Source organism: Pelodiscus sinensis, chromosome 2, assembly GCF_049634645.1.
Source record: "Pelodiscus sinensis isolate JC-2024 chromosome 2, ASM4963464v1, whole genome shotgun sequence".
Taxonomy (NCBI): Eukaryota; Metazoa; Chordata; order Testudines; family Trionychidae; genus Pelodiscus; species Pelodiscus sinensis.
In genome coordinates this window covers 178,850,497-178,862,268 of record NC_134712.1, presented here as the reverse complement: position 1 = coordinate 178,862,268, position 11,772 = coordinate 178,850,497, and the positions used below count along the sequence as shown (strand labels likewise).

Genomic DNA, 11,772 nt, shown 5'->3' with positions numbered 1-11,772 from the left:
TGGAGCATTTGCCCTGGACTTCAAGTCAGTGCCTAAGGTTTGCTCATTTACAGTTCAGGGATAAGGGTTATGAAAGCAGCTTGCAGAGGAAGTCAAACTTTAACAAGATTTTTTTTTTAAATAAATCAAGCAGATGATCCGTACTAGGAATGGTCATTTCCCTTTGCACATTTTAATCTCTGCCTTGAGCTTGGTGAGTTTGCAAAGGGAGTTAGGGAAACATCCTTGAAATTACTGTGGTTGTTAAAAAAAAAAAATCTCGACAATCAGATTATTAGAATGTTTGCTACTATAATCTATAAAGGAGAATGTTTGTATGTTTGTGCACTAATAACTTGGAACTATAAGAGCTACCGCAACCAAACTTTGCATGGGATAACCTTTCATCCAGAAGAAGATTTTAAGGGACTGTGGGAGGGAAGAGATGAGAGACCGACGCCTCTCCCCAGGGCTGCACAGAGCTTGACAGTGCAGGGGGAAGCAGTCGGGACAGTCACTCACTAAGGCCAGCGGAGGGACAAGGAAGCAGAGGGCGGGCCCGGGCGCTGGCAGCAGGCGCGCGGCTCCCTTCCCCCTCCATCCCCTCAGGCTCCTCACTTCAGTTATATCAATTTTCCTGAGCAACGCAGGGTAACTCCAGCTAGTTATATTATATAGAGTAACTTTTAATATACAAATCCTCATAAAGAGCTGTATAGTTCAAAAATGTTTTGATTTTATTGTATGCTCTAGTGCAAGATCTTCTTTTCAGTTACATCACCTAAGGATTTATTTACTATAATGTGCTTTGATCTCTCGTGTATTAAAAGTAACCAGGTTCTTTTCATGTTTCTGCTTGCTTGTATTAGGGCTCCATACAGCAAAATGCTGAGCACTCCTACACATTGCCGTGCACAATCAATGATGGTGTTTCCAACTCCATGATTTATGTCATGATCTCATGCTATTTATTAGAAGTGGGTCTGGCCCACGAAAGCTCATCACCTAATAAACCATCTTGTTAGTCTTTAAAGTGCTACATAGTCCTGCATTTTGCTTCATGCTATTTATTGTTTTTCTTACTTGGCTCCAGGAGCTGGGACATTGATTATGTGATGATTTCAGCTTTCATATTTAAAGGAATAGTAAGAGCATGTCTATGCTTAGGAAAAGATTGATGCTCTGGAGGATGATTTTCTAGCATTTGATTTAGTGGGTCTAGTATAGACCCACTAGATCAAATGCTGAGAGGGCAGCCCCTGACGGTGTCTGGTGGTACTCCTCCTGCGAGGAGTAAGGGAAGCCAACTAGAATGTATGCCTCCATTGGCCTCCTGCTGTGTGGACACTGCCATGGTTTGGCTTAATCATTTTGCATAGTTGGAGTTGCATACCCTAAGCTGACCTGCCTGGTCTAGTATAGACCAGGCGTATGTGTCTAGTTCTTGTGGCTGTTGAGAGATGCAAAATGTGACTCCAGTGCACCCGAAAGTCTCAAAAAGCAGAAGGCAAATAAAGACCACCAAATCTGTATTTTTGCATAATATTATTTCAAAGACATTAATTATTTTTGGTGAGCTGGACTCATGATTTTTTAAAATCTGTCTCAGAGGGGTAGCTGTGTCAGCCTGTATCTGCAAAACAGTGAAAAGTACTGTGGCACCTTAAAGGCCAACAGATTTGATTGGGCATGCATCTGATGAAGCAGTTTTTATCCATGAAAACTTATGCCCAATTAAATCTGTTAGTCTTTAAGGTGTCACAGGACTCCTCGTTGGTTTTGAAAATCTGATGGTTGGGAGCACTCAAAATCTCCAAGGAATGCTCAGCACCTTTTAAGGCTAAGCCCTCAATAAGATAATAGGGCTTATGTTTGACCAAATGACTGTTTTGCTTCTACCTGCAAGTTGGGGAAAGTCTTCTATGCATAGATCCTGTCTCTGACCCCTACCCCTTAAGAGTTCTGCTTGCTATTTACTTTAAATTATTTTTCCTCTTTTCTTCCTTTTTAACTTCCAAAGTATTATAGAAACTTGTCATCTCAAAACTGCCTGTGCAAGTCCATTTGCCCGCACATGTGCAAATTAGGCCAGTGGATGTCTAGCTGCCTTATTTGTACACCAAAATTTAAGCTTTGTATATGCTGATGGGTCAATGCAAAAATGTGGAAGCTAGCTGAGAATATATGGTCCTCAATTCCCCATCCCCTGTGTGTCTGTTACACTATCCTAGAGCACTGATAACATGGAAAGTGTTCCTTCCATAGGTGCTTACTGAAATGAAAATGGCCACCAAGAGACATAGTTGAGAGCATATTAGGGAGCAGAAAAGAGCAGAGAGCAAAGCTATATGCACCACTTAAATCTAGACCTTGTTGCTAGGATGGCCTTGTGTTTAAGGCACAGAAGACAGGAGACTCTGTCCTGGATTCTGTTTCTGACTCTCTCTCCTTGTGCAATTGGAATATTGAGAGGCTAAATTAATTAATGCCTGTGAGACTCCCTTGAGGAGCAGATACAGATGTGCAGGTCAATATAATCACATGATGTGTCAGACAATCCTATCTCCAGTAACCAGAGAAGCTATGTCTACGCTACACTGCTCTTCCAGAAAACGCTACACAAATTGCAAACCGCAATTTGCATAGCTTTTTTCATTTCTTTTTTTGGAAGAGGCTTTTCCAACATTTGGCCCATGTACACTGGGCCAAATGTCAGGAAAACCCTCTTTTTTGGAACATCCCTTCTTCCTTGTAAAATGAGGTTTACAGAGATGTCAAAAAAGCATATCTGCACTTCTGAAAAAATTTCAGAAGAACAGACGTGTTCTCTGGATGCAGCAGAGTTTTTCTGGGATACTATCCCAGGAAAAACTCTATAGCAGCATTTCCCAAACTATGGGCCACAGCCCAATACTGGGCTGCGGGAAAAAAATACCGGGCTTCAGCGTGCCTGGTGGCTGCCGGGAGGGGAGCAGAGCGGGGGAAAGAGGAGCAGCCTGAGAGTAGGTGGCAGGCGGGGAACCGGCCGCCGGGAAGCAGGGTTGAGAGCAGCGGGGCTGTCCCGTGGAGATCCGGGCACGTGGGCAGGCGGCAGAAGCAGGGTTGGGGGCAGCGGGGCTGTCCCACGGAGATCGGGGAGGGCAGGCAGCGGAACCAGAGCTGGGTGGGGCGAGGGGAGGAGGGCTTCATGGGAGAGATCAGGAGGAGGAGGACAGGAGAACCAGCTGCTGGAAGCAGGGCTGGACGGGGGCAACAGGGCTGGTTGTGGGGGTCGTTGGGGGAGCGGGACTGACCGGGGGAGATTGGTGGGAGTGGGAGGAACTGGCCACCGGAAGCAAGGCTGGACGGGTGCAGCAGGGCTGGACTGGGAGATTGGGAGGAGAAGGGCAGGGAGCACGGGACTGACCTGGGCGCCTGCAGACCCTGGAAGACGAGTGAGTCTGGTCGTAGACTCCATTTTGCCCCCCCCACACGCACACATACCCTCCCTCGAGTTGTTGCGAACTGCCTGGCAGGTAGACACACTCAAGCAGCCTGAGCACATCTACCAGCCAGGCAGTTCGCAGCAAAGGACACCTGGCAACCCTACCCCTCCTTGCACCCTCCCTCCTAGCCAGATACCCTACCCCCAATCTGCTCCTGCTCCCGCCTCCTGGAGTGTCCATGTGGCGCCGGGTTCCCCAAGCCCTGGCCCAGGCTGGGTGGAGGATGCAGCTGGGTGAAACTCTGAAAATTTATTCATTTTTTATTCTTTTTTATATGCATTTATATTTTTGGGCTGCAAAAAACAGTACTAAAAAAAATGGGTTCCAACTAAAGTAAAAAGTTTGGGAAACCCTGATCTAGCCAGCTTTCTATCCATCTTAGTCCATTTATCCCATCCACATTCCCTTAACTTGCTGGCAAGAATACTGTGGGTGACTGTATCAAAAGCTCTGCTAACACTGGCACTGGGGACTTTCAGAGGACCAGAAACAACTTATTTAAATATTCATCATTTGCTTAATGAATATGCAAATATGCAAATGAGTGTTACCAGTCCTCCAAAAGCTCGTGAATGGATTTACTGGTCCCCATGTCAAAAACTTTGGGAACCCCCGCTCTATAGTATAGACATAGCCTGAGAGAGTGTCTATAAACTGTTCCTGAAACTTAGGTTTCATTCCTTCTCTCTCTCTGCCTTATAGGCCTGAGGTAGATACACTTCCTGAACCATTGTGTTATGCTCAGCATATATATCAGTATATCAGTCCAGATAACAGTTTGTTTGCTATGTCTAGTTTACCAAAGCTCTTAAAGTTGAAAGGCAATGCCCATATTGACAGAAAATTACAGATGTGACCCCCCAAAATCATGCTATAAGATGCAATGTTTATTGACATGTACATTGAGCAAACATCTAATACTGAAGCATTCCATGGGGTATGGTACAAACTGTGCACTTTGATTCACCTTAAAATCAAAGACCTAAAAAATATATAAAATCAAGCTAATTTGACAAGATCCTCTCTGCAATAAAAAAACCCACAAAACTTTCATTCCGATCATTCTGGCAACGTATCAGTTTCATAAGTGGAATAAAATTAAATTTTCATTCAGCGAAATAACTTACAGATCAAGACTCAATAACAAAGCAATGCAGGAGCCAAATTCTGTTCTCATCGATATGGTGGCAATTTGGATTAGCTCTAGTGAAATGAACAGTTATTCTGAATTTCCAATAGTTTTTTAATCCTCTTTCAATTATCTGTCTGCATACAGTTAGCATCACATTATTTGTCTACTTCTTTTCAATGCTGTCCCTTTCCTTCAGCCAAAAGTCTAGAACTTAATTTTACATAGTGAGGAGTGCTTAGGGGAAAGGTGCTGAGCTCTGTCAATTCTGACTGAATTCAGTAGGGCTATATCGACACTACAAGGTTTTTGCACAAAAACCGGCGGAGTGTTCACACCTCAAGCGCATTTTTGCACAACCTCCCCCACCCCCGAGTAAATCAACAGGAAAGAGGGCTTTTGCCGGTAGAGTTATTCATCTCCCCACGAGGAATAACTTCTTTTTGCGCTACAGGTCTTGCACAAAAAGGCATGTGTGGACGTTCAACACGGGTTTCTTGCGCAAAAAAGCCTATCAGAAAAAGCACAGGTGCTCTGATGGCCATTCTGATAATGGCCATCAGAGCTTTCTTGTACAAGAGCATCCATGAAGTGTGGACGCTCTCTTGCACAAAAGCACATCGCTTTTCCGATGTGCTTTTGAAATGTGGACGCGCTTTTGTTCAAGAAGGTTTTGCAGAAGATCTCTTCTGCAAAAAGCTTCTTGCACAAAAACCCTGCAGTGGAGACAAAGCGTAGGAGTTTAAATGCTCAGCACTTTGCAGAATCAAGCCCTTTTCTTGAGTGAAAATGCACACACACTTTGAGAGGGATCCTTCTTTTTTTCCCCAGAATGGAAGAAGAATCATAGAGAATTTCATTGCTAAAGCCAGGTTCTCATTAACCCCCAAAGGAACTTGGCAGTGGTTGGCTAGGAGTGAGAAATTTGGATAAATGTTCAAAGTGAGCGAGCCCCTGATTTATGACTATCCTTATAACATAGATGACCTATTTGAGTTACATTCCTGGCTATCGTAAACAGAAGAGCTCCATTCTCTTCTCTTTCTACTGCACTGAGTCTCACCCTCCAAAATTTTAAAGAGGGCTTTACGGAATCTCTCCCCAGCAAATACATAGAGGAAAGGGTTCAGGCAGCTGTGAAGGAAGGCAATGCTCTGAGTTATCTGGAATGCAAGGTCAATGTTGTCCGAGGTGTTGCAGTCATATCTGACCATGGTGTAGGTGTTGATAGTTTTAACCAGCAAAATGCTGTTGTAGGGCAACTGGGAGAGGAGGAAAGCTGTGATAATAAGGATGATGATCTTTAATGATTTTTGTTTTGGGGATCTTTTGGCTTGAAGAAGGGCATGGATTATAAAAGCATAACAAGTAAGTATGACAAAGAGAGGAAGGAGGAACCCTACTATGATTTTCAAAGATAGGACAGTAACTTTGATGGTTCGTGTAACACTGGGAGGATATGTCATTTTGCAAGTAATTATATCATTAGCTTGCTTAGTTTCACTGTACACTATTTCTGGGATGCACAAGCCTATTGCAATAAGCCAAATGCCAAAGATAACTAGTTTGCTGCGCAGAAGCCTTTTTTGCTTCGAGTTCTTAGCTTTCATTTCCTGGACTATTGTAAAGTACCTTTCATAACTAATGCTCATTAGAAACAACATACAGCTGTAGAAGTTGATCTTGTACATGCTATTGACAACTTTACACATGAAATTCTTAAAGATCCAACCACTTGTAGCTGCTTTAGCCCACAAAGGGAGTGTGAAAAGGAGCAGCAGATCAGCAATGGCAAGATGTAGCAGATATCTATCAGTGGTGCGCTTCCTGTGTCTGTATTTCCAGTAGACCAAGATGACTAAGGCATTGCCCACTGTTCCAATGCAGAATATAATCCAGAAAAACAATGGCAGGAAAGTCTGAGCAAATTGCCGTATGAAATTTTTTCCACATACAATGTCTGTGTGGTTAAATGGATTGGTGTACAGAGGTGACACCGAACTATAAGCCGTATGATAATCCAGTTTAGTCAAGTCACTCTGGGTGGCCTGCAGGGGAACATCGGGTTAATTACATGCTGACAAAATCATTAAGAAAGAAACAGTGAAGGTAGAATTTTCATTAATAATTTCCTGGGACCTGGTTTCAGACATCTTTCCCCCACAAAATGTTTTCTTCCACTCAGAATGTTTGGGACAACCAGAAAACTCTAAATCAGCTATGACCTAGTGAGGATTCCATGACTGCCCATGAATGTAAAGCCAAAATACTGTCTCCCCCAACTCTGCACTGCCCAGCACAGTTGAATTGGTGTGCCAGGACAAAAAGTGCAAGAAGGGCTATAGCTGATGTGCCTTGCAGTCTTTCAATACAGAAGGTCCTACCACCAGCCAGGGCAGTTTACATTAGACAGGGATGGGGTCAGGCTAGAACCAGCCCCATCATCAGGGACCTGTAGCGGAGAACCTTGTGACTTTCCTCTTTCTGCCCAGAGGAAAGGGAGAGCAACTAAGCACCTAGCCAGCTCAGGCATAAGGCTAAAATTTCACAGCAGACACGTCACTCTTGTGACTTTTTTGATGCATTTGAGCTTTTACTCTGCACCTGAGTCTTCTCTCAGTTAAACCAGTGGAACTACAGTGTAACATTGCTGCCCATTTACATCAGCTGAGGATCTCGATCTCCCATTACAACCTACAGACAATGATACTTAGTTCTCTGAGGTGTTTTATGGTAATATGCTTTAAGTCACTCATCTGGAAGAACCCATAAGAGAGCAAAGTACGGTGATAGTCTCAGCTCCACATGAAAATTGATATCCAACATCCTTTGGCTGAACGTTGCTGCAAGTTTAAGTGAGCGGAGTTGTTTGAAATGGCTGGAGCATCCATGACTGATCAGCTGTTTAGTGCTAGCTGGCACAGGACAGCACAGCCCTACAACATGTCCAAGGGAATGTGTGACCTAGGCTATAACAAACTGAAAGAGGGAAAGGGTGAGAAGGAGATTAGGCAGCAGTCATACATTTCTACTCACCATGCTCATAAATGTCTTCTGCAGTCCAATCTTTATTCAGTCTTGAAAAGACAACTATGAACTTGAGAGGAAACAAGGTGGGTAAGTGACATATTAAAACAGGCCTTCAAAGGATTGAGGTGAATGTAAAAATGAGATCCTGATTTATGTTAATGAGTCCCTCATTAGCATATTTTCTGCCAGAAGAATTCTCAGTGAAGACAAAGCCTATGCGTTTAACCTGATCACAAATATTTGCACTGTAACAAACAAAAGAAATGGTTTTTGTTTTCGAATTCACCTAGTTGAAGTACTGCAGTGCAAACTCTTCATCCTGGAAGTTAAATTTGCCGTTGTAGAATTATTTACAAAAAATAACTGTGCTCAAAAAAATCAATGCAAATCTTTAGAGCCTAATGCCCACTCATTACCATTTCCAGTTCAGTCACTTGCTCAGACCAACAAGTTTGGTTACAATTTGCAGGAGATAATTCTGCCTGCTGCTTGTTTACAATGTCACCTGGAAGTGAGAGCAAGTGTTCACATGGCACTGTTGTAGCCAGCGAAGCAAGGTATTTATGTGCCAGATGTGTTAAATATTCAGGCCCCTTCAAACTTCAACCACCATTCCAGAGGGCATACATTCATGCTAATGACAGGTTTTGCCTGATAACGACCCAAAGCAGTGCAGACTGATTCTTGTTCATTATCATCATCTGAATCCAATATCACCAGCAGAAAGGGTTTTTTGGTGGTTTGGGTTCTGTAGTTTCTGCATTTCGGTGTTGCTCTTTTAGGACTTCTGAAAGCATGCTCCACATCTTGTCCCTCTCAGATTTTGGACAGCACATCAGATTCTTAACGTTGGGACAAGTGCTATAGCTATCTTTAGAAATCTCACACAAGGTAAACTAAGCAAGTGCAAATCATCACTTTCCTTACCTACAGTTAAGGTTTACAGTACACCAGTGCAGCTATGCACCAATGACTGAATCTCAAACTTTTAAAAGCGAGCTTTCCCTTTAAATACCATTAGCCGACCAGACACTCACTGGATCAGTACAATAGAACTCCAGACATTTAGTAGAAATCACTCAGGATGTTCAGAATGTCACTTGTTCTAGCATCTTTGAAAATAGGTCACACTACAAACAGGTTTCATTGTGTAGCCAGAGCTGACATGTAAAACTGAGGACCACAAAAGCAATGTTTCATTAACACTTTTTCCAAGGGGCAGTGACCAACTTTCAACTGATAGTTTCCCATGAAAAATAAAGAAAAATAAAAACAGGTTTCTCATGTGTACTGACTAATAAAACCTCTCCTGATCTTATCCAGTCTATGCACTATATTAACTGAGACAACAATCTCCTTTTTTAATAGATACTGGCATTCCCCTTTGGTCTAAAATCTTATTCTTGTACTCAGCTCAAAAGAAAAATTTTTAAGAAATGTACTCAGCTTTTCTTTTTTCGTGCCTTATTTGAATACTTCTTGTTCACCCAACAAAATACTTTTAGAATAAAGTTCTAATTTTGGAACTCATCCAACCACCTTTTGTGGTCATAGGGCTATTTAATTGGGTATCTGTTACTTTGAGTAAGGTTTGATAAATGGAATCTTTGCATGTATATCCTTCTCAATATGGAACCTGAGTGTTGACAATCAGGTTAAAAAAAGATTTAAAAAACAACTAAATGTAAAGTAATGAAAAACTATATGCTCTAATAAATGTAAACAATATATAGAACAGAGGCCTCCGGATTTATGCAGTCCTCTAAAGTACCATTAATTAAAATACATTCAATGGGTTGCTTTTTATGACTATGTATATGCTCCAGTGCCGTTAGTTGAATTTCTGATCCCCCACGTAGATGAGGCTCATATCATACATTCAAAAGCATATAGATAGCATCATGAGCTTTCATGGACACAACCCTGTTTCTTCAGATGAGTGGAGCAAGAGGCTCCTCTTGCTTCGCTCATCTGAAGAAACAGGGTTGTGTCCATGAAAGCTCATGATGCTATCTATATGCTTTTGAATGTATGATATGAGCCTCATCTACGTGGGGGATCAGAAATTCAACTATCTATATTCTTTTGTTTGGTCCTGTAGCACCTTAGACACTTTCTTTGTTGGGTTTTTTTAGTTTTTTTTTAATTACAGACTAACACAGCTACCCCTCTGAGATTATTATACATTCAGTTTTTAAAAGAAACCAAGTAAAGGAAAATAAATGTTCAAAATATAGCAATGCTACAGTGCGGGTGCAGATTTTACACTGTTAAAAGCAGGCAGGATTTCCAGGTTGGAAATCCTCATCCCCACAGAAATCATAAATCAGTTAGACTACACCTAACTTCTAAGGCATAAACATCAAAACTATAAAATGACAAACAGTATATGTGGAAGGGGTGCTATTTTACAGTGTTCAACAGAACATAACCAATTCTGAGAGGATTGTTGTTTAAATTTAGATAATTCCAATGAAGCCAATGGACTTATTTGGATTTACTCATTTTCCTACAACAAAACCCTGAGACTAAGAGATGACAAGCAGCAGGATGGCTATTAAGTCAATCAGAGCTAAATAATACATCATAACCAAGTTGATCTTTTAGTCGCTTTTCAGCAATGATGCAGTTTGAAGGGGTGAGGGAGCGGGGGAATCAAGTAGTTAGAAGCCTGTGAACTGACCTTTTTCAACTACCATTTGTCATTTTTGGAGCCAAATATAAACAATGTGGTCTCCATCTGCCGCATTTTGTTTGTTCAAAGTCTTCTAAACTAGTGGAATCCCACAGGTGAGACTAACTGTCAATTCTTTTCAGAGGGCCAGATTCTAACGTCAGTCACAGTGCTGATGATTCATAGTAATCCTGCTGAAAGCAATTTGCTCCGGGGATATCAGTGGCATCATTTAGCTCATGGTTGTCTTGTTTGCTGTTAGTATCGGTTTCCAAAATGTAACTGTAAATCTTTTTGGGGTGTGCAGGAGCAGCATGGCTGGGGTGACCCCAGTAGCCTTGGGTACCCCAGCAATTGCTTCTGACAGTAAATAATTTAAACAGTGAAAAGTCATTACAAAAGGATGAGGTAAAAACTGAACTTACGGCTTGCCCAGAAAGGTGAGACACATTAATAACCCCTGCAGCAACATGTGGAAAATAAGCTGAAAAATCTTCACCCTTGTGCTGGGAAGAGGCTAGGAAAGAGTTAGACACTTACCTGTGTCTGCAGCTCCTGACTGAGTCAGGCTGTCAGTCACTGCATTGGTGGTTCCAGCTGAATGTGTGGCTCCTAAGTCATTAGCGACCCCTGGGAAGTACCTGACATTTAATGTGGGTCTAGAAGGTTGTATAGACCACCAAGGCGGATGAATCTGTAGTTGTTTTCTATCTGTGGCTTATTAACTGAAATCTAGCCGCAGCTGGATGTTTTCGATATAGTTGTAGTGTGAGTTAGTGCTCCCCCCACCTCACCGAGGCACCACCCAGTCCCAAATGATTAGCGGTGGAGCAGGATAGAGCAGAGCAGTCTTTTGGCTTTAACAAACTGGCTAGGTAGAATAAACAACCTCAGGGGCCAGTCTCTCAGGCAGAACAATCTTAGGGCCCAGGGGCATCGAGTTATATGGGCCCATGGTGCCCATGCCCCAGCAATATTCAAGGCCCAAGGACCTGACTTTACCAACATTTGGGGCTGGGTCTCTCCCATGACCCTGCCTGCACCTTCCCCAGCACATTCCTTCCCCTGTTGCTCTGGGCTGTGCTCCTCGCTGGCTGCTGCTGCTCCTTCTGGCTACAACCAAGGGAGCGGTGTCAGTGGTGGGCTGAGGCAGCTGTTGCCCCTGCGGGGGGAAGAGGGGCATATATGAGGGCAGCCCCAGCACACAACAGGACCTGAGCGGCAGAAGTCAATTTTATACCCCTTTTAAAAAACTGTAAGTTGTATCACACTATTTTAATACCACGTTTGGGGTATAATCAAAATATTAATACCATTTTTTGCACAGTTCAAAAAGGTTTCATAAACGTATATACGTATATTTCTTCCTCAACAAATAATGCAATTACAAACCAAAAAATCTGTTAAATTTTATTAAATGTTGATAATTATACTGAGCCACTGGGTTGCAGGTCTCCCATTAGGCAGATTGCTAC

At 42.6% G+C, this 11,772-nt stretch overlaps 1 protein-coding gene across 1 annotated transcript; it reads right to left on the bottom strand.

Moving 5' to 3' along the window:
* Positions 1–4,082: 4,082 nt before the first annotated feature.
* Positions 4,083–11,081, bottom strand: LOC102459179 (C-C chemokine receptor type 9). Its single transcript, XM_075921881.1, has 3 exons — positions 10,838–11,081; positions 7,630–7,690; positions 4,083–6,641 (listed from the first exon to the last, which is right to left on the bottom strand). The coding sequence occupies exons 2-3, from the start codon at positions 7,636–7,638 to the stop codon at positions 5,565–5,567; spliced, it is 1,086 nt and encodes a 361-aa protein (XP_075777996.1). The 5' UTR covers positions 7,639–7,690; positions 10,838–11,081; the 3' UTR covers positions 4,083–5,564.
* Positions 11,082–11,772: the final 691 nt, after the last annotated feature.